Source organism: Hippocampus guttulatus, chromosome 11 (genome assembly GCF_054856545.1).
Source record: "Hippocampus guttulatus isolate MCC_2025c chromosome 11, RoL_Hgut_1.0, whole genome shotgun sequence".
In the NCBI taxonomy this organism is placed as follows: Eukaryota; Metazoa; Chordata; class Actinopteri; order Syngnathiformes; family Syngnathidae; genus Hippocampus; species Hippocampus guttulatus.
In genome coordinates this window covers 16,509,189-16,536,489 of record NC_141271.1, presented here as the reverse complement: position 1 = coordinate 16,536,489, position 27,301 = coordinate 16,509,189, and the positions used below count along the sequence as shown (strand labels likewise).

Sequence of the window (27,301 nt, the reverse complement as noted above, 5' to 3'; positions counted from 1 at the left end):
CCCCCGCGACCCTAGTGAGGATGAAGCGGTTCGGAAGATGAATGAATGAATGTATTCATAAAGGAAGAGAGTGAAAACGTCTCAGCCAATTGCACTGCAGTAATTCCATCAGCCACAAGGGTGAGGACTAATATCACAAATGGGCACGACAGCGAAAGTAAAAGAGCTGGATAGAATTTTAATTACAGTACAGTATTTATATTATAAGCCCTACATGCAATGGATGCATTAATAAAAATTCGACTTTACTGTAAACAGAAAATCTTTAGCTAGATTTATTGGACTTAAGAGTCCATTCGGTACAGTGGATAATAATCACTTGTATTTGCCTCTAACTAAATCAGAGGCCAGTTCAAACCTTCTTGATTATTTATTATCTGCACATTCAAGTGGACTAGTAACCTGTAGTCAGAAAGCAAGAAGCAAACTTCAAACATTAATGTGAGGAATGTTTATTGGTGATTGATGAGAAGGTGACATACAGCAAATGAACTTTATCCAACGACTGACCACTCATAAAGACAGTATATGAGAGACACACTTTGTCTTTGCCTATAAGATCTTTTGCACACAGTAGTACACCCTCACACTTGACTCATCTCCAATATTTCCATCAGCGTATTATCTGCCCTCTTGGAGGCAGTAAAGAAATCGTAACTCTATTCCAAATACTTGAGCAGGCGTAACGAGGATTTCTCCACCAGTGATTTTCACATTCATTAATTAAGTTAATGCCGGACGAGTGGCGACAGTGAACTGGGACGTAAGTAAAGGTGCTCAACAGTAAAAGGTAAAAACAAACAAACAAACAAACGGAACCCCCCCCCCCCCCCCCCCCATAAATACTTCCAGGACTTTATGACAGAAACATACAGTACAGTTTGTACAAAAATAATCCCAAAATGTTTTTGGCCTCCACGTGCAATTGATTTTTTTTGTGTATGCAACAATAATACAATCTTTCTACAATACATTATCCAATTCATCATAAATGACCAGCTTCCCAGTGTTTGATGCATACCCAATGACATTATTATACAACTTCTCCTGCAACCAATCAATGCTGTATTCATGAATAGAAACCCCTTTGGCTGTAGAATTATTTTTTTTCCACATTCTGTGATCCAGCCAGCAGCTTGGGCATGAAAGAAGTGAAGCCATTAGCTGGAAGAGGCAGCTGTTTTAAGACCTTTAAGATGGATCACCAGTGCTCAAAAAGTTGACGTGGAAAAGGTCAGCGATGGCCCCCTTTTCAAAGAGAGGGGGAAAAAAAAAAAAAAAAAAAAAAGAAACAGGATGTCAATGTCCTCCCGCTCACTCCAATTAACACCAATGAGAGGCTATTCTATTTATAACAAGGACTGGGTACTGGGTACGTTTTATTTATTTTTTTGATGCAAATCTCTTTTCTGATGCTTTGAAGCTGCTGAAGTGCCCCGTGGAGTGTGGCTGAAAATGAGAGTCACTCAATTTTCCACTTCATCCCCCTCTCGGCCAAGTGAATTTCAGCCTTTCTTTCGACTCCACTTATTTGTACCACTCTGGTTACTAGTTGCAGTACATTAACCATCAGAGGTAACTACTGCACCGAACCAGTCTCTGGAAAGCCTTTTTGAAGTCCTCGTTAAAAATGGTGTAGATGAGGGGGTTGATGAGTGAGTTGATGTATCCCAGCCACGTCAGAAAGTCAGCCATCTCCATTGACGTGCTGCAAGAGCTGCATGTGTTGACGATCACCTCCTTGACAAAAAAGGGCAACCAGCAAATGACAAACGCACCGATGATCAAGCCCAGTGTGGATGCAGCCTTGCGCTCCCGCGAGCCCGAGATGCGTGGTCCTTGGGAGAGCTGGCTCCTCCGTGACTCACTGCGTGAGTCATGCCGGCGGGCCTTGCAGTGGAACTTTTTCACCGAAATGCGCATCCGTTCGCGGGGCGCCTCCTCCGTAGAGGGGTCGGAGAACGATTTATCTTGTGGGCTGACGGGGTCCGGACTCCGAGGTCCCCCATCTCCGTCGTCTCCGGCGGGGTAAGTGGAAGGGATCATGCTCCCGTTGGTCATGCACGAGTGACGGCTCGCCCTGCTGGCCTCCCGACGCATGTACAGGGTCTGAGCCGCCCGGTAGATTTTAAAGTAGAGGATGAGGATGAGCAAAAGCGGGATGTAAAACGCCCCGAGGGTGGAGTACAGGGTGAAGGCGATGTGGTGGTGGAGGATGATGCACTGGTCTTCCTGATCGGCATCCCCTGTGTAGTACCGCCACAGGAGAGGAGGAAGCGAGATGAGGATGGACAACAGCCACACGACGGCCACCATGGCTCCCGCCCGGGCCCCCGTACGTTTTCGCGAGTACTCCACGGCGTCTGTGATGGCCCTGTAGCGGTCAACGGCGATGGCGGCCAGGTGGAGGATGGAGCACGTGCAGCACGTGATGTCCACACTCAACCAGATGGTGCACACCACCTTACCCATGACCCAGCTCTCTTTCTGAATGTATATGATACTAAAGGGCATGACCAAGATAGCCACCAGCAGGTCGGTCACCGCCAGCGAGCAGATGAGGTAGTTGGCAGGGTGATGCAACTTGCGGGTGACGGCGATAGCTGTGATCACCAAGCAGTTGAGAAACGTGGTCAGAATGGCCAGCACGGAGAGCGTGACTGAAAGGACGATCTTCTTGGGCGGCAGTCTGGTGGTCTCCAGTGCATCATAATCACCGCTGCTAGTAGCATATACCCCTTCAGTACCGTTTGGAAAATCCATTCTGAAAGCAAAATTAAGAAATAATTAGTCACGTCTATTTCGTTAGGGTTTGACTTTCTGTCATGAGTCGAATGAACGAGCATGATAAATTCATGTACTGATTTTTGATGAAGTGTTAATTATTGTTGATCAGCCTTATCATAACATCAGGGTTAGGTTGAGTCAGGGTTAGCAAGGCCCATGAATGGGTCGAAATGAACTCACAATAGTCTGCTGTCTGCATTTTGCAGTATTCCTCTTTGCTGTGCTGCTTTCACTAAATCGATGAGGATGTTACATATTTTATGTCCAATCAGATTTCAGCATGTATGTGTGGCCATGTCAATCTAAGATACCCAGAGACTTCAGAATCACCTGTGCTGGATGATGTAACTTCAAATACATGTACGTCAACAATGGGACTGTTTCTTCAGCCAATCAGATTATCAAATTTGACCACCCATTGCCAATTTTTCTGCCTTCCTATTGAATTCGACAAGAAAATCATACCTGTAGTCTTATTGCCTACATGTGATGCTCATGCTAGACTTTAGTGTGGTTCTCCGTCGTCTTAATTAGGGTTGCAGGGTGGGCTGGAGGCATCTGATTTCAGCATTCCAAAAAGTTTTTGGTCTGGTATGAGATGTGTTGTTCAAACTCCAAAACTACAAATTCCAACCTGCTAAGTGTCTACCGCGTGGCCTGCAGTGATTTTTAGACAGCAGTGGACGCACTGCGCTGATCCGTCCTCCACGCGAGCTCTGCCATTACATCACCTCTGTTGCTCATCGGCACCTGGGATAGCAACAGAGTAAAAGAAAGGACAAGAAAGTTAGTCAGGTTTAAAAAAAAAACTAAAATAACAACAACAAGGAAATGTGCGAGAAAAAAAGAGGAAAAAAGTAACAGCAAAAAGCATTTTTATAGCAAGAAACCAAAGTTACAACCAAGGATGGCACATCGTTAAAGTTACAGCAGATCTAGATTCTCGATGCTGCGTCATCAGCAGGTAAATGAAGAACCAGCCTGAAAGCGCTTTGAGTACCTGAGATAAAAAAAGAGCGAAACAAGTGAAAACCCATTTACTATTCATCTATCAATCCATGTTGTATAACACATACCCTGTTCAAGGTTGTGGATAACTGGAGCCCATCCCAGCTTACTTCAGGCCAAAGGTAGATGAAACCATTGATTGCTTGGCATTGGTAGTCAATCACTCGGCACATACAGTCTCTGTGCATAAGTCAGTTGAGTGAACCACACAATCAGTAACCAATACAGATGCAGTGGATGTTTTTTTTTCCCAGACACTGTTTCTTGCAGGCTTTCACCAGTATGAAGTCACTTGTTGACCATGACAGCATTTTCTACATTACAGCGTCCTCTTGTATTCGCTACTTGCAATATTTTGGGGAACTTCACTGAAAAACCGGCACCTTATCCGTTTTTGTGCTCAGGCCACAACCCTGTCTAATCGAAAAAAAGAGGTACTTTGCTACCATCTTGTGGCATCTGAAAGCAATCAAACCCCTTTTTTCTACCAAAGTTGTGGATTTGTGTTTTCCTGGCAGAGTTTTCTTTTCCTACTTGATTCATGTACATTGCACAAAGTCAGCTCCAAGCCATGCTGACACGAGTTTCCTCTGCAAGCACTTCAGACCCAACCCATGACACATTTTTGGGATGACCTAGAAACAGAAATTTGTTAGCCAAATTGCCATGATTAAAAATGTATATTTCAGGATGTTCAATCTCGACCTGTAGTTTGCAATTTTCGCCTTTGTTCATTCTCCAGTAATTAGAGTTTGAATCCAAATCCTCAGGTATGAGTGTCATTGCTGCGCTCTCTCTCACGCTGGGCATAACTCGTCCTGAAGACATGAGTGGGAACTGTTGCTATAGAAACACGAGAAGTAGACCTACAGTACTTTTTAATGCGATGGAAGCAGAGGCAGCCAAACTCTTCTCGGAGAACATTTTTGATTCCCGTCTGCTAGATTTGGGGGAGCAACGGGTGCGATTCAATATGACAAACCTCTGATAGCGCATCTTGATAAATAAATAACATGGAGTTATTTAGGTGTTTGCACCCAATTTGGAAAATATGAAATTTGTCATTGGCATTGTGGACTTAAGATAAAAATGACCCCCCCCCCCCCCCCCCCCGGATATACTGTATATATCCAGACTGCTGTTTTCAGATACCGGGTAGCTAGTTAGATAGATAGCTAGATAGAAAGATAGCTAGCTAGCTAGCTAAAGAGAGAGCTAGATAAATAGATCAATTTTATTGCGTTTTTAATCATTCATACTTCACTGCACAGTCACTTTGCTGAAGTTTCAACAAAAAAGACATTTTCTGAGAATCCTCAGCCACAGTTGATTTTGCTTCATTGACTGTGATTATTTTTTTAAACTAAATGGCTTTACGGCTTCCCTGGATTAAATTGCTTCTCTGATGTCAATGTCTATTTATTTCGTGGTCTTTAGAAGACATATTTTGTTTTCCGCTTTCTGGATGAGGCTATTAGAGGAAGCCATATGTATTCATGTAGATTACTTTTGTGCAGAATGACATAAGGTGCAGTTGGAAATGCTTGTGCCCCAATACCGATATAATTGAACTGACTTTTATACAGTGCTTTGACAGAACGCATATACCGTGTCAGCATGTTGCTGAGGAAATCATTTGCTTTTCTCATCAAACGTTCTAAACTGCAGGCATTTTGTTCAAGGGCATCTGAAGATAAGCCGCACTGGGCCAGTGTAGACTTGATTTCTCCTTCATGGAGACAAAAAAGGCTGCCGCAGAAATTCACAGAATGGGCAAAACAAAATCATTTACTGACTGCAGTGGTGGAGGAAGCATTCAAAGTCAGGTATTCCCATTATAAAATGGGCACATTTTAAGATTTGATCCGATAAATGGAGGTTTGGAAAGGACATGCGAAAATGTCAAATGTGTGTTTTGATCAAAAATTCCATTTTCAAAATGAGTTATACCAATTCTTAATACAGGCAAATCCAAACATGATGCTAGACGTCGCCATGATCCCGTAGCTTGCGTAATGACCAATGAAGTTCTGAACTCCTGTTTCAATGTCAGGGTTGTATTGATCAGAATATTGCTACGCGGATGAATTGTTGTGTAGGTCTACGTGCGTGTCATTCAACTTCTGAAAGCTGATGTCAAGTTGTGCTTCTGCAGTGCCAAGTGTTAACTATTCAATTCATCCAACCCCAAATGCAGCTCCAATATATTTAACACCTGTGGCCCAAAAATCACAAAAAGCCGCAAGGTTGTACAATAATCAAAAAGAGGGTCAACTCCGTCACATTTCATCTCTTTCTCACTGTCCTCTTAAGAGCAGCGGGGAAGCACCCCCGTGAAATGGGCACACGCCCGATAGCGAGCGTCTGGTTGTGAAGAAGGAGAATTGTGCCGTGACTGCCATTTATTTGCATCTCCAGACAGCCGCAAATAAATAACGCCCGGACGATAAAAGGGCACGGTAACACTCCTTTGGTTTTGTCTGCTCTTTCTGTTTAGTATTGAAGTGAGGCTACGCTGCGAAAGGCACCTTTGTGCAGTGATGAAATCAAATGAAACCCCCCCCTTTTTTTTTTGTTGCAACTTTCATAAGAGCGCAATTTATCGCGTGGATGCAAAAGACACTTGAGCATAAAAAAAGTAATGTAATTCATAAATGCACACACAGCGTTCAGTAAGTATCGCAGTGATATTTCGCAACACGCCAGACAGATTCAGCGCTACGCCGGTGAATGAATGGAACGATGCTGTGCGTTATTTTCCACCAATCAAAACAATAGAATCATCCACCAAGTGACTGCCGGACGAAACTAGTGGAAATAAAGAATAATGACTTCCAAAACATCAAAGGATCGTTCTTCACCCAGCCTCTTGCTGCTGAAGGACACCAAAGAAGATCAGTCCTCCTCTTTCGACTTCAAAGATTCAGTGTACAAATTTAAAGTTGTTCTCGCAGCGAGCCAATCGTCTAAAACCGGGGAGCGCCTCCTCGTGAGGGGGATTTCTTTCTCGCGTATGCCTCAGCATGCCATGATTGCGTTCTTGTTTGCCTCGCCGTGGGTGGCTTGTGCATGTGAATGCAACTCAGGCAGGTTGCATTGATGCTCTTCGTGAGTGTCAACATGATAAAGTGACATGAACAAATTCAGCTATGTTACGCTGTCATTTCTGATTCAAGTTTTTTTTTTTTTTTCGGGCGAGGGGTGTCAAAATAGGCCGGTTGTTTCCGGGCATCCACTGATGTAAGAGAAAATATTTGTTGTTGTGTGTGTTATATTTTATTTTTTCCCCCGGAAATGAAATTTTAAGCCTAATTTGAATGAGTAAAACATGCCAATGTATGCAAATCACCGATGGCCATACGGGAACCGGAACTCTCCCATGCACATTCTTTGACAGTGGGAACGTTTTCGAGTCCATTGCTTATTAATCATTCAGAGCTTCATGATTATGCAATGAGAAGATGATTATCTTTTCAGGTTAGCGCTTTGAGGTTTGTTTACCATCAGACAAACATTATTCGACTGTAATTTTCGACAAATCTTTGAAGCGTGTCTTCAATCGGGCATCGACACGCTCACACTCATCACGACAAGTACAAATCGCCCATCTTGAAGGCAAAACTGAGAAATCAAAGCTTTGCTCCCCTGGCATCTGAGAAACGTTTACTTTTTAAGCCTCAATGGTAATTACAAATCATCAGTGGGAATGTGGGAAATATATTGCATAAATTTCCAAGTTAAACTTTTTTGAAGGAATTCATCCTTCCTTTTTCTTTTGTCCTCATAGGGTCTCCAGTAAGATGGAGTCTATCCCAGCTGAGTTTAGACAAGAGGCTGTGTACACTCTGGACTGCAGGTCGCCAGTCAGTCACACTTCATTCGATCATTTGAAGATATTTCGGGCAACCTGTCCTCTGTGATTCACCGAAAATGTGCCTACTTGTTGTTTTGGTTGTCAGGATTTAGACCTCATCTAAAAATATTGCTTTGGCTCCATTTTGTGTCACCTCAGGGCCAAAGAATTGTGTTGGGTTTCCTGGTTGATGTGTAAGGCCTTTTAAATTAAAAAGGCAAAACTTTTCCGGAGTTAGAAGCGGGCAAAACGCACCTGTATATTCGCCGGTTCAATTCAGATAAGAGAATGAGAGAATTTGTCAAGCGCCACATGGTGTTGATGAAGCGCTCCATAAATGCGCTCCGTTTGCCATTTTGATTAAATTGGATTTTTCATTTATTTGACAACGACGTGTCTTTATTCCAGAAAAGTTACCATTCAGTTCCATTCGGAATTCATTCGTTACTGTCACGATGTATAGCGCATCGGGATTTACTGGGTGATTGCCAGCTCTAATATCCACATACGGAAAAGGCCTTAATCCGATTTGCGGAAAACAAAACGTATAATGCAGTGATCCCACACATGCAGAAGCTGTTGTGGTCCACAGCTCTCTGCCAGACACTCACACGCAGACTCGCTAATGTCCATGACGCTACAATCCGCACATTTTTTTTTCTCCAATAGGTTTTACTGTTTTGAAAGCATGTGGTCGGGCTAAAACCATATAAAAATAATGATCTCCATATTGCAGACATTCACCTATTGCAAGCGTGTTTAGAACTTGTCTGCAATGATAAACAGCGGTTGACGCTTTGCAAGAGGGTCCCTAATGGCAACTATAAACAAGCAACGTGGAGGCTGGCTCGACCGCCAAAGCAGAGGGGCACCTCGCTTCACTGTGAAGTAATTAACAATCGTAACTTTGGGAGAAAAAAAAAATCTCTCCGTGGCTTTGATTTTAAAACCACAACTGACTCTCTTTAACCTTGGCAAGCCCCACGGTTTTGATGCTCAGTTCTCTGTAAACGACATACAGAACACAGCGGGTCCTTTTCCATTTAATGTGACCCTCCAGATGAGAGCCTGCTGCCCGTTTAAAATATATATATTTTTTTGCACCATTTGCTGAAAGCCCCACGCAGTTTCCTGAATCAGCCTCTGCTTTATTTCCTGTTGTTTTATGTAAACGATGTTCAGTGTTTGTGATGCCCCGGCTGTCTTGTGCTCTATTAATCATCTCAAAGAGATAGATTGGATCATATTCAAAGAAAGGAGTGACTGTGCATGAGGTTATTGATGTACTGTTAGTCAGAACTACCGGCCAATGCTAGGTTTTTGACCTCTTCATGTCAAGTACGGTATCCCATATACAAGTACAGTATATGGGATAAGCATATCACGAGCCTTCCTGACCATTCTTTTTTTTTGGGGGGGGGGGGATTATAAAAATGTTCCTGTATTACAGAGGACCCTGAATACAGTACTCACAAGTCAGGACAATTTGCCGATATTTTTCATGAGTGAGCAAATCCGTTTTTTGTGGAAAATGTTTATTGGAGGATTATCAGCATTTTTGTAGAATTTTTGAGAGTTACAATTTAAAAAAAAAATGGTGCGAGCGGCAATTCTAAACATTTTTCTTTTACTACAGTGGACTGCCAATTTTTTGGGAGTTTTTTTTGGGGGGGGGGTGCAAACTCATCTTTTCGTGGAAAATGAAGGTGTGATAACTGTCCTGATATATGATTTTTCATGTAGAGTTAAAAAAAAATCATATTAGTCTTTTTTTACCATTTGCATATATGATCCACCTGTTCGAATCCAGTTAGCCTGTCAACAAGTTTCTTCCGCAACCCAATTCAATCCTCAGGAGGCTTCTCTCACCGGCTTATTCCTAACATGTGCATGACACAGATAGTGAGAGCCGATGGTGACGAAGCGTACATGTGTGCGAGAGAGCATTTTGCCGTCCGTGACACACATGAAGCGCTACAGTGATGAGGGCACGAGTCAGTGAGTAAGAAAGAGTGACAACAATGTGCATGTGAGCGTTGTTCTCCCTTCTCGTGGTAAAGGGGGTGATAATCGTCCTCGTGTGAAATGGAGATGAGTGACCGTGTCACAACAAATTGGATGCATTCATTATTAATGCCTAGCTCATGCACACTTTGCTTTTTGAACGGCAACTGGAAGTGTTATTGTTTATGATACGGTACATTTGCATTAGCGGTAATGATGGTGGGAAAGCAGATTGCATTTGGAAAAGTCGCCCAAAAAAAAAAAAGTACATTTCATAACAAAACACAGTGCATTAGCACAATACAATTACAATTATTAGCCCCATAAAACTAAAGTGTGACTCATGCTCATCTCCTGTCTCGCCTCATTTGACGGATATCCACTTGGTTACCTAATGAGCTGCAGCAACGATAAACTACATACAGTCAATGAGGCAAATGATTTGAAGTGATGTGGTGTAAATATAAAGAAGAGCGGAGCTCATCTGCGCGCCTGTTCGGCTGTAACCGGAAAACTAGCGAAAAACATTGCGATGTGATTGATTGCTTGGCCAGTCGGGGTGTTCCGCTTCATGACGGTCTTGGCAATAATTAATTAAGTTTTGTAATTCCAAGACCCGAGTAGAGCTGCACTGACACATTACGGTTATTGACCTGCTTGCCCGTCTAATGGGAGTTTGTATCTTTCTATCTCCAGGCTACTGCACAAAACATATTATAAGGTTCCACTGTTTAAGTATAGCAATGCAAGAAGGTTTTGATTTTTGAGTACTCTACCGGTGATTTTTCATGGTATACTAGAATTATAAACCTTTTTGGTGCAGTGACTGAACCTTCTAAGAATCCGAGACACTGGCCAACACAGAGGGGTATAAATAAATAATGCCAGACTAAAAGAAATATCATGAGGTACATGTGCACAATCAAAGGAGATCCAATGCAAGACTGTCAAATATTGAATTGCTTATGCGTTACCCTTGCCAAGAAGGGTTTAATTATTCAAAATGGCTGAAGTAAAACGAATCCAAAGTGTACATCCTCAGACAGCTTGGTGACGCAATACACATACAAAGTCTACCCACACGGCAAGGCCAGCGGTAAATATTGAATTAATTTGTTCATTTCTACACTTTTCTTGCCCGATGTCAGTTTACTTTTTGGTGCGTTTCGGGAGTGCGGACAATTAAGAGTCTTCCTAACATGCGCGTTGTTGAAGCCATGACTGACAGTCGGTCACTGGTTCACTCGTCTGACTTCCTTTCAAGGCAGCGTGGGTTCAGTTCCCGCGCAGTGTGAATGTGAGCGTGAGTGGTTGTCTGTCTCTATAAGAACCCCGTGAATGATTGGAAAGCAGTCTAGGGATGTCGTCTTCCTCCAGTGACCTTGAACAGGACTGCAGGTGTCGGAAAAAAAAATTGGATGGATAGATGCACGATTTCAGAATGAGGTGGGAAGTCCTAGTAGCTCGAGAACATGCAAACCCCACGCGAAATGGCCTATCAAGTATAACTGACTTGAAAGTACGGACAGCAACAAAAGTTTGATAAAAGCAATATACCTTATTTGGACACGGTCTATTGTTAGAGTTTGGCATGGAGCAGAGAAGGTAAAGGCAATGGACAATAGTGCACAAAAGCGGGCCAGACAACGCAGGACTGCATTCAAAAACAAAAATGTACCGTATTTTCCACGCTATAAGGCCCACCTAAAAGCATTCAATTTTCTCAAAAACCGACGATGTGCCTTATAACCGATGCGCCTTATGTATGAATCAATATTCTGATTTCTGGACATAATATTTTAAATGTTCTGTAAAGAGGTTTGTTACAGCTGCAGCGGTTGTGAAAGCTCAACATAAATAAAGCTGTATTGTATTGTATTGTATTCCTTTTAGCATAGCTCCATCTAATGGATGCATAGCGCAACCGCAGCCACTATTGCAGCTTCTATTCTATCCGCCTTATAATCTGGTGCGCCCTATACATGAAAACAGTTTTAAAATAGGCCATTCATTGAAGGTGCGCCTTATACTCCGAAGCACTTTATAGTGCGGAAAATACGGTACATTAACAAAAAGAAAATGTATGCTGGATGATCATTAAAAGTCCAACAAAAACCGAGACACAAGGTGCACAAGGAGCAAACTCTCAACGTATGACAACAACAGTTGGGGGTGGGGGGGGGGGGGGTGCGTTTAGTATTCTGGTCTTCAGATTCAAGACATTGAATAACATATGTACAGTCAAAGAACAGATGCTCAAAAAACATGCGATGAAATTCTTACTTGAATGCTTTGTAAATAAAATCGGAAAAGTTTAATGAATGAAAGTACTAAAAAGTAAGTAAAAAGTCAAAAAAGGCACAACGGAATACAGACACTGTGAACCTGAGTTGGGGCACAATGTGCAATGTGTTTGTATTACCAGCAATCAGTGTGTGCGTCAGTGTGTGAACTTTGTGCACTGTACTTTAAGAGTTGATATGATGATGATAATGATTCAGGGGTCGAATGGCTCGCTTGTTTGTCAGTCAAGTGGTCCTCGATTTCACACTCTCGAAACACTTCCCTGGGCGAAGCAGTGTGAAAAAGGTGTGCTGTGGGTGTGCATTGTACTTAGAGAAACACGTAATTGGATAAGTGTCGGGAGAGCGGAACAAACAACGTCAGCCACCGGCGGTCATTGAACCCGACTTTAATTCACTTCCTGATATCCCCACTATCATATTATAAATATCAACATTATAGAAAAAGACAATGTAGCGGCATGCAGCTGTTTCCATGGTCATCGTCTGCAGCAATTCAGAATCTGTATTTCTCTAATAACTTCAAATACATCATGACCAGAGATGCTCACTCTTAAACATTTGCAGATCATTGCAGATGTTTTGCTCATCAAAGTTTACCAATCAGAGGATGGAAAAAATGGGAGCGCAGGATAATGGATGGTCCCACATTGTGATTGTCATTTTATTTGGGGTAGAAGAATAAACACATACAAATACAACATTGTTAAATTCATGCCTCCCTATTGTGTCTCCTGTTTGGTTTCAGACCCGTTTGAGTACTGATCGTTAAAGTAATGATTCGAAAAGAGCCATTCTATATTTTTTATTGAAGGTCGCAGCTGATCAAGCTCCTCAACAAGAATGCAAATGCAGCACTTATGTTTTTACACCACTTTTCCATTAACCGAGAAGCAAAAGATTTCCTGCACGGCCCTGCCTTGAGCTGGTCACAATGAAAGAACACGGGGAAAGTGGTGATTTTATCTTTGAGAAACATCTTTGTTCGACACTTACTGAAAGCGCCACAATGGAAGTATTTAAGAAAGGACACGTACTGTGTCAGAATCTGCTCCACACAGTGCGGGACATTTGATTCGAGTGATCATGTTTTTCATGTTGGTCGCTTGAGCATTGATTCACCTTCTTCAGAGGCTATGCCAACTTTTTGGACGCTGTTGCATATTGAAGCAATATACAGAATCACAACTGGGATTACGTTCAACTGAATCACAGTCGTGATATATGCAACACAACATTATTCATCATTTCTCATCTAACAGCGATCAGCCCCAATTAATTATTATTATTTTCTCCATTGAATCAGTTATCCACCACATTAACTGAATCTCTGAATAGTGAGTACGACTCTATCAAAAGTTGCGTTGGCGGTCGGTGGGGAAGCTTTGTATCAAATGGCTTACAAACTCTTGTTTCACTCAACCAGTGATACACTGCAGCATTAGAATGCTATCGCTAGCTATTTCTCCAATTAAACAGCTAGCTAGCTAGCTAGTTAGCCGTTTTATTGGAGAAATACTTAACGGCGGATTTGCGTGCGACATTGTCACCAAAACCTCTTACATACAGCTTTTTTTTTTTTTAATCCACTCGCAGTGCTAAGTAGCTAGCTAGTCTGCACAGCCTGCTTTGTCGAAATGCGATGAATACGTGGATTAGGCTAGCTGTTTTCATTACAGACCTAAGAATTGTAAATGACCTTTCCTGTCCATTTTATTTATTTCTTTTTTTAATGTTTGTTGATACTCATCCGCTGAAGATGATCGAATCATCTGGTGTAACCCACGCAGTCCTGTTAGATAACCACGAAGGTGGAGTGAGTTGTAAAGTTAAAAAGTCTGAGCACTGCTGTATTGTATAACATCACTCGTGAAACGACTCTTTCCCAGTCAAATTGCTTGGTCGGAACTAACGGTCATATAACTGCTATTTCAACGCTGCTGAAGTGATCCAAACTGCAGAAGATTTCACAGAGTGTGAATGAAAGATTGGCGGCTTGAGACCTTTGCGTCAATCTCGTTTTGTTGCACACCGGATTTCGGATGATAGTGTTCACACTTGATGAAATGAACTGCAAAAAAAAAAAAGCTGCTGTGAAAATGTCTGCAGTTGTTTTGTCCATTGCCCACCCCCTCCCACCTCTCTACATCAGCACCTCGCTGTTGTGTGAAAGAACAGCACATTTTAGATTTTTTATTTTATTTTTTTTGTCGGAATACATTCCAGAAATCTTGGCATTCATCAACTGTGGCTCTCCTTTCCCACATATGAGTGCATTACAGTAATTATATTGTAAAAACCCAGAAAAACAATCAGTCAAAAACTGATACAGTGAGGGTGCGAATAATGGACCGCCATCCAGCGAGGTAACTTTTGCAAGGAAAATTGCAAGCCTTCACAAACGGAGATTTTACCCTTTCTTTGCCACGATTTTAATCAAGTTTCAGAGACTGCATTGCTACATAATGATAATGAAACTACAAAGTAAGGGACACATTGTCCAACCAAATTAACTTCATCGAGCACTCGCAACGTTTTGTTCTAAATGGAAAGCATCACATTAGTTGTAAAAATAGCCGATTAAAATTTGGAAGTCCCTTTTACGTATTGGCCCAGATGTGGAAATCTTTTAGATTGTTTAAATTCATTTGGGAGAAATGCTCCACTGAGCACTGCTTTTTTTGTTTTGTTTTTGTCACGAGCTTTTTAAAAGTTGAGAAAAAGAAACAGCATGGCATCGTTCTGGCAAGGAGGAGGAGGCGGAGGAGGAAACACACGCAAACTTAATGCTGCTTTCCAGATTTCTCCAGGATGGTTTGAGATGTGGCGGTACATTTGTGTCTGTGTTTGACAACATTTTGTGACCTCTAACTTCCTCTACTCTGTGATCTGAAGCAAAAGATTGGTTGGTGTGGCTGCCGGCTAACGACGACACTCACATGCTTGGACATGAGGTAAAAAAAAAAAAAAAAGAATCATAAATTGAATGGGAAATTGTTGTGTGGGGTCGGAATCAGGGATGTGCTGGGAAGAAAATTCGGCGCGGGAATATGGGATAGCTTGCTGAAAATTAATTGTCTGTGGGGGTGGGCGGGGCAACTGTCACGGATTGAAAAGTTGTCGACGGGCCGTCATGCGCCGAAATGTATAGTCGGCGACGGGATGCGACAGTATCGTGCCCAAAAATAATCTGTGGGAGGGGGGAAATACACCGGCCGTTCAGGAAAATTAACACATTTTCCGAAAAGTTCTCGATGGCCACCCCGCCCCTTGTTGGAATAAACATTACCCCGAAAAAGAATGTGTCCCCTTCTCATAGTTTCCCCACTTTAATGTTTAAGTCCAAAAAATGTCAATTTGGACAAATGTAAATATCAGATAAATGACCCAAGTAAATATTCAAATCCAATGTTTTAAATGGAGCTCTTATCTCTAAAGTAGTGTTTGCGCCACAATACACTCAATCTAGTTTATTCTTCCACGAGTTGGGCATTTGAATTTTTCAATATCGGACATGCATGTCTTATAATCACAGTCACCATAGGAAAAAAAACAACATTTTAGAGCAGCAAAGAGATTCAAGACTTGCACGCTTCAAGTAGCGGCAAGTGCTACACGTGTTAAACAGCGTTCAAGGTGTTATCATACGCTGACAGCAGGTAGACGGCACACAAATAACATCTCCCCTTTCCATTAGCCTTTCTTTCGCTCAACACCAGCTTTGCCTAAACCGAGCCTGCTCGTTGCAGATAATGGCAATGCACTGAAAACAATCCAAGCACATGAAAGTCAGCGGCAGGTTGGGGGCTTATTCTTCACACGGTAGATTTATTTATGTATTACAGCATTAATTAGTTGTTTGATGATGCTACTTTGATACAAACTGTTTTCTGTATAAATCAGCCTCAATTTGGAGTTTTTTTGCATTATGGAGTGGAACCCATCCATCCATTTTCCGATCCGCTTATCGTCACAAGGGTCACGGTGGGTGCTCGAGCCTATCCCAGCTGTCTTGGGGCAGTAGGCGGGGGACACCCTGAACCGGTTGCCAGCCAATCGCAGGGCATACAGAGAAAAACAACCATCTGCGCTCACATTCAAGGATAGTTTGGAGTGTTCAATCAGCCTGCCATGCATGTTTTTGGAATGTGGGAGGAAACCCACGCAGGCACGGGTAGAACATGCAAACTTTACACAGGAAGGCCGGCGCCAGGATCGAACCCATGATCTCTGCACTGTGAGGGCGACACGCTAACAACTGGATCACCGGGCCGCCCGCAGTGGAACCCTTCCATGGAATATGGGAGGAGGTCAGACTACTCAAAGACAACCCACGCATGTGAGAGGGGTGAGGGGGACCCGGATTCAACCCCATAACCTCACAATTGCGATATCAGATGCGCAAACCACTGAACCACCATGCTGAGGAACCTGCAGTCACACACAATACGTGTCATGACACTGGTAATGTAAGTTAACGACTGCACTGCTATTGCATTATGTTCATGAAGGGCAACACACTCACTTGGGTTTAATGCAGATACACCTCGTACATACACCTCGTATGTAGTACAAAAAGTGTGATCCTTACATTTTTTTTTTAATGTTTATTACGTTCAACTATTTTCACACACACACGCACACACACACACGCGCACACACACACACACACACACACACACACACACACACACACACACACACACACACACACACACACACACACACACGCACACACACAGACGCACACACAGTGGTGTTGAACTGCTGGCTTCTATTTAAGGTTGGGGTTCTGAATCTTGCTCAAGGACACCTCCACTTCATCTCCGAGAAATATCAAACTGATTTATTCAAAGTTGCATCAAGGCAAAAAAAAAAAAAAAAAAACTTCCCATTTTCTGATTTTGTTGCCCAAGTGCAAAAAAAAAAATGCATATTTTATTTTTCCCTAAAAGGCAGGAAAAACTAGTTCGCGGTTGTATGAAGTCCCGGGAGGAAAAAAAAATGCTTCCAATTTATTAGTCCGAGTTTCCATCCAAAACCATAAACCTTAAAACACCGTATTTTAATCACTTGTTGCCGATGCAGCGGAGCTGAAACCATTTCAAACAAGACGTTCCTTCCTCGCGCCGAGGACTTTTGAACCATTTGTGACGTTTCCCCAGGATTATGTCAAGGTTTCTGAAAGCATTTAAAACTGGTCGAAGGGCACGGGAATGTAAGCCGACGGTGAAGAGCTCCTCAGAATTTTTCCTCCAGTTTCAGATAAAGCCATCCCTCCGTTTTCGTATGCTTATCCTGTTGAAGGTCACGGCAATGACGATTTGTGGCGAAAGGCAGACTGTACATTGGAATGCTCTCCATTCAACTGCGGGACATTTATGGAATTTTCTCACAAGGGCCATCTCGGAATGGGTTTGCATTGCAGGTCTGACCTGATGCTTTTACGCTGGTTTAAATTTGCCGCAGGTGTTTTTTTTTTTTACATTTTTGCGTTGACGTGGATATGTGTCGTATTAGCCCTCAATTAGCTTATTTCAATGACGGCCATATAGCTGACGTCTCCACTTACGCTGCATAATACATAAGCAGACAGCACAAATGAGAAGAGAAAATCAAATCCGGTTTCTATGGAAACCATTGGCTTCCTCACACAAATCAGAATCAAAAAATTTTTTTTCTTGTTTTATACTATGTTTGACAGCCAGCAGCGGTTTGGCAGTTCGCGAAGGATCATTCAAAAAGAGGCCTGTGGCTGTTTCGCTGTTTATGTTCACTCCCCGCTTGATGTTTCCTGTCAAACTACGGAAACATAAAACAAAGAGAATGACACATTCGGTATTTCAAACCGCAACGTCGTGCGACTGCATGAGAAAAGTCTGCTGGCTTAATCCTGACTCCCAATCCACCAGTGTGGCAGCGGTGTAACCCTTGAAGCAAAAAAAATGGCAGGAACACAACGATTAATATTCATGTTAGACCTGTTCAATATTTACAACTGCAAACCATTATGGAGTGTGTTGGCCACATCGTGCTCGCCGAGCCACCGACACCCTAAGAGAGGACGTAGTTGGCAAGTTCAGTCTCTCTTTTTTTGTTTGAACTCCCAAATACCACCAAATAATGGCAGATTATTATTTCTTTCTTTCTTGGCACTAAATCTGTCAATTTGTGTTCCGCATGCTACTTAACCCTGGAGAACCCAAGAACCCTTTTCTTCTTTGGAAAATGATGAATTTTACATTGCTATAGGTTCACTGAAGACCAAAATATATGTTTTTTTCAAATATTTAATGCTTTTTATTTGAGGTTTGGGCCAAATTTGACCCCGTGGGTTCTCCAGGGTTGAATTCCGCATAAATTCCTCACACGTGTTTCATTCATTCTTCCCACTCCCACTTTTTTTTTTTTTTTTTGGGGGGGGGGGGGTGTGGGGGGGGGGTCATTGGCTGGCCAATATAAAATGAGGTTTGTGATTGGCTGACTGTCATGTTGCATTGCAAGCGTGAAAATGATTTTAACATGATCGACCTCACAGTACAGAGGTACCGAAGTTTGCATGTTCTCCCCGTGCCTGCATGGGTTTTCTCCGGGTACTCCGGTTTCCTCCCACATCCCCAGAACATGCATGGCAGGCTGATTGAACGCTCAAAATTGTCCCTCGGTGTGAGTGTCAGCGCGGATGGTTGTTCATCACTATGTGCCCTGTGATTGGCTGGTAACCAGTTCAGGGTGTCCCCCGCCTACTGCCCGAAGACAGCTGGAATAGGCTCCAGCACCCACCGCGACCCAAGTGACGATAAAGCGGTTCAGAAAATGGAGTTTCGACCTATATCGTTGATTTGGAGATATGAGCGTTCATTTCTGGATATAGCCACTATCTACTACTATTGAGCCCAACAGCAAATATGACCAGCGGGTGTCGTTTTAAGGGGTCAATGGAGGGACATGAACAGTACCAACTCACACGCACACAAACACACACACACACACACTTGGAAACTATGCTTTATGGCACGATCGGCTGTTGCAGACAATTCGACACTTGCACTTCTGAACACATAATAGCTACGATGATCCTTAAAAAGGAAAATATGTTTTATTAGAGGTCTCTACAAAAGTGTGTGATGGGGGGGACGCCCATGGGGACGGGAATCCCCATGAATCCGAGTAACTATGGAACAGATTCACCTAATTTACATTCACACCGTGATTTATATTCACACGCACACACACACGCACGTCAAACAACACGGCAGGTGTTCTCCCGGTGTGAAGATTGACTATTCCCTTCGAACATAAGCAATTAGATAAACAGTCATTTTTTCCCTATTGCTTGCTTGGTTGTCATGAAACCCAGCAGTTTGCTTTTGTAAAGTGTGCAGGCTGATTTCATCATTTTGTTTGTTTTGTTTTAGCCTTATGTAAAAGCTGGCCCACCTGTTGTGTCTTTCGGCATAACTATCATCCTCTTAGCGTAGTGTGCACCCCGGAAAAAAAGCTATTATTTGGCCATCCCCTGCGTGGCGGGTTTAGTCCACAACTCAGCACACTGGGGATGATCAAGACAATGCCTTCCAATTATCCACATCTATTGAAGAAGCCCATCGGCTGCCCCACATGTAGGAATGAAAATGAATGTCCTTGGAAAGTGTGGCATTATTTGCGCGCATTATTTCAGTTGACTCTCAATGAATGAGGTCGATCAATTCGAAGTTTAAAGGATGAGGCTCTGCATGATGCGAGGAGTTAAGTCACCGCAGACATACATGCACGCACGCACACACACACGCAAACCCCCCCCCCCCCCCCACGCAGAATCACAAGCAAAAATACTCTGTAAATTTTATGGCCTGCTTCTACAACCCTCCTACACCGTGTTAACAGCTTTGAAAGTAGCCACAGTGCGTCGTTCAGGTCACTGAAAATCCTCATGTGATGAGTAATGGACAAGTGTTGTACAGCGAAATGCGTTTTTTTTCCCAAACACTTAGCAACATTTGAGTCAAAGCTCGGGCGCTAAAATCAGGCGCACCCGTCCGAGCAAATATAAAAGAGTGCCTGTTTATTATTCAGCGTTCAAAAAGTTTGGTCTATTTGGAGCAGTTACCCGAGGCCTCTGACACACGGGCGAAGATATTCAAGTGAAGTTATTGTTTGGCTGCGGTTGACTCTGTGCCCTGCCTAACGCACGAGGGCGCTTACAATGGTAGCGCCGTAAAAATAACGCCAATGACGTTGAAGAGGAGTCTTAAGCTGACGCCCCACCAAACGTATTTAGAAAGAGCTGGAACACATTCTGTAAGCTAGACCCTCTCTCATATCCCCAAAAATCAATGATCCCATAAATGTTCTCCTGGATGTATGGACAAAAAGTCAGACGAACACACTCCAAAATGTTATACGTGCCATTCAAGGAGTTATCCAAAGGTTGAGTACAAGCAGTGGTTACTAATTAGAAACCTGTTCCTTCCCTGCAATATCGCGCTGCGCAGGCATTGCCCTGGATTGCGCTGGGACGCGCGGTCTGTCGGTGAGCACTTCACAGTTCCGCTTTTCTGCTGCGGTGTGCAACATGGAGAATTATCGCATCACTTGGTAGGGCTCGCAACGCGTCTAATAGGACTTTTACGGCTTCGGTTCTAAGTGACGTACTCTGACTGATGAAATCTTTAGCTGACGCGAGCATTTTCAGCATCTCTGAACCGTGACGTAAACACAGCAAGCTACTGTGAATTTCCTTCTCCTGTTGGTGAATGAAATGAGGCGCGAACAATTATTTTGGAACGCCTTACCCCTTTATTTTGGAAATGTAGTCAAAACTGATGTGCGTCTGCTTATTTCTCTGACAGCGTGTGGTGAAAATCAATAGGAATAAAAAGAAGAATGGTTGTATTGTCTTTGTACCACGGCGTGCAACGAAATGGAACTGACTTGTCGAAGAAATTTGGAAATAAAACCCTCAGCAAACAGGCACACACCAAATACGCGACACACAGACAAGCACGTGTCGAGGTGGGCTGAGGAGTGTTGGGTGGAAACGTGAAAGCCCCCCAGTAGGGGGGCTGGCTTGGCAACCATCACTGTATCACCACATCCCATCTACAGGTGCGCCATAATAGTGTAAGCGAGAAACCGGCACGCACCAAATACGCGACGCATAGACAAGCAAATGTCGAGGTGGGCTGGGGAGTGTCGGGTGGAAACGTGACAGCCCCCCAACAGGGGGGCTGGCTTGGCAGCCATCACTGTGTCACCACATCCCATCTACAGGTGCGCCATAATAGTGTAAGCGAGAGGGGTGACCAATCCAGAACATCCACACATACAGTACATGGCGATATATCAGCTGCTAATCAGGAGTGTACTCCCCAAAACCAGATATTTGGTGTCATACTAAAGTGTGACCCCGTGAGACGCAGCATAGAGCCACAGGAAATCCAGACATGAAAATACAAAGAAGAAAAAGTAAGAGTTTAAGTAAGTTAAGTAAGTTTTAAATAAAAAGGACAAATTTGGCCTGATTGTCAGCACATGCGCGTGTACACTTCAGCGCAACTCCAAAGTAAAGAAGGGATGATGTGAAGACACCTCAGAATATCAACGCGATGGCATTTAATCTGCACTCGAAGCAGTACATCGAGCCGTAGAGGCGATGCTCGATGCGCAAGTGTTCATCGTTAAACTGTAATTTAAACAGATATTGAATCTGCTAGCGCGGGCCGTCTTAAATGAAATTAAATCAAACCAGTGATACGTGGCTCTCCTGGCTCCTCCACTCACCATTACTCCTTCACAACAAAGCGGCATCACATGATAGCCCGTCTTTATGACAATCGAGGAAGATTTGATACACGCGCACAAAAATTAAATCTTGCATCTTCCCGGCAAAACAGTATTTTGACCAAGGCATGACCATTACTTCAAACTAGAAATGTGGACTCTTGTTGCCTCTCCTTAACAAGAGCAGCCCTGTTTAGATTTTTTTTTCTCTCCATAGGTTTGCTGCATCTATAAGTGTGTTACTCTCTGGCCATGTAAACTCGTTATTTTTTTTTTTTTTGTCATCATGATACTTTGTCAACGTCTTTTGTGACTGCAATGCCGACACCTTTAGATGTATCGCAGCACTACTCATGTTGCTTTAAACTCTTGTTTATAATACCAGTTGAAAAAAAAAAGATCTTTTAAGATCCATGCTGTGTTTGCGTAAGTAAATAAAGTCCTTTACGGAGTTGACATTCATTTGGGGAGTTGATCGTTGGGATATAAGATTGTAAACGCCCCCCAAAAGTCTTCTACAAAGTGGACACTAATGTCATCCCTTCATAACAATTACACATTAAGAGTCATCTTTCAGTCCATGGACCCTAATGAACCCCAAAGGGAAATTAGCTGCTTGCCAGAGAACAAGGAACAAGAACAAGAAAATAATCGACACATAAATAAAAAATGATGTGAAATTTGCTGCCTTTTCGCAGAGAAGCTAACAGTACAAGTCGCGAGTACAAGGTTTGAGGCGTGGTGCGTCCTAAATACTTTGACTTGAAGTGCCATCGAAGAAAATTCTCAATAAAGTGACGACTCCGGGTGGGTGGTAGGGGGGTGCGGGGGGTAGTGGAAAGACAGATTGACATTTCTGGAACTAAATCAAGAGTCAGTGATGGTGTAGCGTTTCGTTCGCCTGGCTTCCGTTCAAGTGCCTTGGATTCAGTTCCCGCTTAGTCACAGTGTTAATAAAAGTGTGAATGGCTGTCTGTCTCTATACGTTCCCTGTGATTGATTGGCAAACAGTCCAGTCATTCCTCTCGCTTCAAAGATGGCTGGGATAGGTTACAGCTCCCCGAGACTCTAATAAGGATGAGTGGTCGAAAATGAGGCGGCACGGTGATCGACCGGTTAGCCCGTGGCCACCTCACGGTTCAGATGTCCTGGGTTCGATTCCCGGCTTAGCTGCGTGGGGTTTGCATGTTCTTCCCGTGCCTGCGTGGGTTTTCTCCGGGTGCTCCGGTTTCCGCCCACATTGCAAAAAACCTGCACGTTAGGTTGATTGAAGACTCGAAATTGTCCTTGAGTGTGATTGTGAGCGCGAATGGTCGTTTGTCTGTGTGCTCAGCGATTGGCTGGCAACCAATTTGGGGCGTACCCTGCCTGCTGCCCAAAGAGAGCTGGGAAAGGCTCCTCGTGAAGATAAGTGAATCATATCGTGGCTGGAGGGTATAAAACGAATCAATGGATGATACTAAATCTGACTAATTACCATCATTCGTGCTTCTATGAAAGATTTTATCTTATTCCTGGGAAAAAAAAATATTGGGCACATAGTCAACAGCTGCACATGGTGGATAGTGACGAAGCCCCGTTGCGAGTATTTGACGCTTCCCTGAAAGGGGTTCTAGATGCCACCAGGACAAAACTCGTCTAAATGAAGCTCCTCATCTTATTCCAACATAGCGTCTTGACACCAAGATGCTACCAAGTGTACCAAAGTCTTGCTGTTATCGTTTCGGTCTGAGCACATAAAAAAGGTGATAAAGTCATTTCGCAAATGCTGAAGCGTGAATTTTTGCGACTTCACTGTGTGTATTGTTGGCCTCATAGAATAATTGCCGAAAGTCCGATTCACTTTCTGCATTTTACGTCCGAGGACTGCACGCAGGCTGCAGATATGCATTCACACTAAATTTCAGGGTTCACGTTGTGTTCCAAACATGAGCATGAATAATCCAATAATCCAATAATAATAATAATCCAAATGGACCTGCTAAAGTGAAAAGCAGCAGCTCCTGGTTAACCACAAGCAAATCCTACCCAGTATGACCGCCCCTCTTCAAGGTTCGCTCTCAGTCACTCAACTTTGATTCACCAGTGCCATCATCACATTATCCAGAGGAGGAATCCTGCGCAGATAAACTGCAACACCCCCTCTCCACGGCCCAGCCTGTGCTTCTCATAATAGCACCCTCACCAATCTCCAGTCGGTCATCACATTGTGGGGCTGACTGGACATATGAGCTGTTTCACAGACGGACATTCCAGGCGAGTATGCAACCACCGCAGCTTTTATCATCAGCAGCAATGAAACCAAACCAAAAAAAAACAAGACAATCTCCTTTTTCTTTCTTTTGTGCTGTTATGGGTGGACCGCTTTGGAAAACATGTGGGCGAAAGTGACAATCGTGCTTCATCATCAGCCGGAAAATTACTTTTATTTATGTAATCCAAAGCGCCTTCAGGCTGCAGTGGCACGGATTGTAAGAAATTGGGAAAGACAACAGACGAAAAAATAAAAAAATAAAGAAATCATTTTACACAGTCACATGCCTTGGGGTGATAGAATTGCATGCATGGAAATACTTTGTTTCTGGCTCTTATTCATCGCTATGCAAATTAGACAATCAGTTCGGAAAACAGCATATCACGTTTGACCCACAGCAAATATTGCAATCGTCAAAGTACTTTCAAATTTTCCCTGGCACATTGCTCAATGACAAGTCTGCGTGAAACAGTTATTGTCGTGAGTTGGAGGGGGGGGGGAAAAAAAGAGAAAAGAAAAACTTACCCGGCTTCAAGGGGACATCGAGAGGAGATGATTGCATTCCTTGAATGTGAGTGTTGTCCATTCACCTCACAGCATCTTCCACGCCGGCACCGATCCACTGTGGCGAACGCGGACGCGCACACGTGAGCGCGCGTCCTGGCCGCGCTGAGACGCGTGGCCGTGCACCGTGGAGGAGGAGGAGGAGGAGGAGGACGAGGAGGTGCCTTATCAGCCCTCCGGTCGGCCGCGCTAATAAGGCGATAAGCACATCTGTGGCAGCTCGGTATTAAATACTAAATTGAATAAGTGACTCTTTAGTCGGTGGCCCGGTAGTCCAGTGGTTAGCACGTCGGCTTCACAGTGCGGAGGTACCGGGTTCAATTCCAGCTCCGGCCTCCCTGTGTGGAGTTTGCATGTTCTCCCCGGGCCTGCGTGGGTTTTCTCCGGGTGCTCCGGTTTCCTCCCACATTCCAAAAACATGCATGGCAGGCTGATTGGACGCTCTAAATTGTCCCTAGGTGTGAGTGTGGGCGTGGATGGTTGTTCGTCTCTGTGTGCCCTGCGATTGGCTGGCAACTGATTCAGGGTGTCCCCGCCTACTACCCGAAGAGGGCTGGGATAGGCTCCAGCACCCCCCGCGACCCTAGTGAGGATCAAGCGGTTCGGAAAATGGATGGATGGACTCTTTAGTCATGATAAAAAATTTTTTAAAAATGTCATGCAGTGTGTGTGTGTGTGAGAAGTGTGTGTGCGCTTCTCCGTGACCTCTTCAATCATTAAAAAAAGGGTGGAAATAATGTATGCGCCATCATGTCGGATTTAAAAAAAATGCATGCAATCGTGTCTCAAAACAATTGTATCTCAAATCATCTTTCCCGATTGAGATTAATTGAAATGCCATCAATTCGTTTCAGCCCCCACCTTCTGCAATAGGTACGTTCAATAATTCGGTGCGAGTACTTTTCAAGGTCCAAAAGACACTGAAGTGTCACGACTTGGCATTCCGCTGAGTGTAGGTATTGAAATCAATTGGGTGCCGTGCGCGTGCTTTTTCTCTTTGACAAGTTGGACTTGTTTTGAGTACACGCTTCGCATTTTGTAAGACAGGACATCTGCTACTTTTGCATTTTTCTGTTTCACTGGAACTTCACACTGCACCACTCACCCATTACTTGCCACAACTCCCCTGGTCCTGCCGGTATGAATGTTTTAAAGCCGCCAGCAATTGGAATTTCATGTACCCGGTCGTCATGCAAAGACTTAGTCGCCTTGTTGCCTGGAACAAATCGCTGCTTCACGCAGTGTTGCAATTTCAACGACAGCTGTAGACATTTTGAAGAAAATTGGAAGACAAGATGCTAAAACGTGTGATAAGTCCACTTTAAGATTTAAATACTGCTGCAGAGTAGTAAAGTCAACTCATCAACTAGCTGATTAATTGGATCATCAGCTTAACTCCTTGACTGAACTGGCAGCATTTCAAGCGGACGAGAATTTCATCTGTGAAGATGATATTAACCCTTTCATGCACCCCCCTGTAACCTGATAAATTGATACGCTGTCCACTGTAGTAACCACTGTCCCTGAAAGGGTCAAAGTGGTTCTTTTCTAATCAACAATAATATTGCACCCAAACGAGGCAAACCAATATGGTTTCCTTGCCCTTAGATTTCCTTGTCGATATCCAAGCTGAACTGGGGAAATTAAAAAAAATCTTCAGTATATTTAAAATGTGACTCTGCAAGTCCAAGCTACCACTTTGACTTCATTTATGACCCTGTTTTTTTTTTAAACGAGACACTTTTACCCACAAAACATGACATTGGACAGATACACAGTGACAAGTATTGGATAATGTCAACATGTCGACCTACAGACAACAGTGAAACATGCCATGCCATCGGTATCTCTGTTTTCTCGATATTGCTCTTGACCGTGCCTTCACTGCCACCCGCCGCCATTACTGCGACGGTGTCCTGCCAAATAGGGATGCCAACGAAGCCCTGGAAAGGCTCGGATATTTCCAAGGATCTGCTGGCCAGGGTCTTCAGCTGCACTAAGCCCTGGCAGCACATCACACCCTCCCTCATCCAACTTCCAATCAGCGGGAGCATAGCCAGAAATTTTTCATTGCGGAAGCCAGAGTGACGCAACATGGCATTGAGGTCTGGGCATACGCACGCGCATGCTTGCGACCAACTCTGTAACGGGGAAGTCATTGTTTATTATTCCGTCCACGGTCAGGGTTGCATGAAATAAAATGCACACATATCCAGAACCTTGCCCAACACACTCAAAATTCAAGCAGGATCAAGTTTAAGTCAAAAGAAACATTTTGCTTCATTTAACCGAGAGTGGCATCTTATTTGCCATTGTTTTTGTGTGTGTGTGCTATCTTATAGTCTCCTTCTATCTCATGCGCTGATATGCTAGTTCGACAATCAGAGTGATCACGCATCACATACGGCCGACACCATTTTGCATGGTGCAATTGATGACCCACTGATTCAAATATGATCTAAAAGCTCATTGACTCAAAAAAATAAAATCATAATAAAGTGTGTTCTTGTTTGTATCAGGTATGTATAATATAATATAATACTTGTCTATCTATCTACACATCTCTCTCTTTCTCTCTCTCTCTGTATTGTATTTGTTCCACCTCATTGTGAGTGCAGTGAAGCCTAAAGATCTTCCGATGTGGCTACCTAATGCTCCTGCCTCCTGCCCTTCTCCCTCTTTTCATGCTAGACCATTGCTTGTTTTCCTCTTACTGGACAAAAAAACCCCCAAAACAAGACAATT

The 27,301-nt window shown here is 43.5% G+C and overlaps 1 protein-coding gene across 2 annotated transcripts; it reads right to left on the bottom strand.

Moving 5' to 3' along the window:
• Positions 1 to 854: 854 nt before the first annotated feature.
• On the bottom strand, positions 855 to 24,654 carry htr1fa (5-hydroxytryptamine (serotonin) receptor 1Fa). 2 transcript variants are annotated; one of them, XM_086123758.1, is made up of 3 exons: positions 24,518 to 24,654; positions 3,422 to 3,537; positions 855 to 2,764 (listed from the first exon to the last, which is right to left on the bottom strand). In XM_086123758.1, exon 3 carries the CDS (start codon positions 2,761 to 2,763, stop codon positions 1,570 to 1,572), a length of 1,194 nt encoding a protein of 397 aa, XP_085979884.1. In that variant the 5' UTR covers position 2,764; positions 3,422 to 3,537; positions 24,518 to 24,654; the 3' UTR covers positions 855 to 1,569. The 2 variants fall into 2 exon arrangements, with proteins under 2 accessions (XP_085979884.1, XP_085979885.1); XM_086123759.1 differs by lacking the exon at positions 24,518 to 24,654 and having other exon boundaries at positions 3,422 to 3,906.
• Positions 24,655 to 27,301: the final 2,647 nt, after the last annotated feature.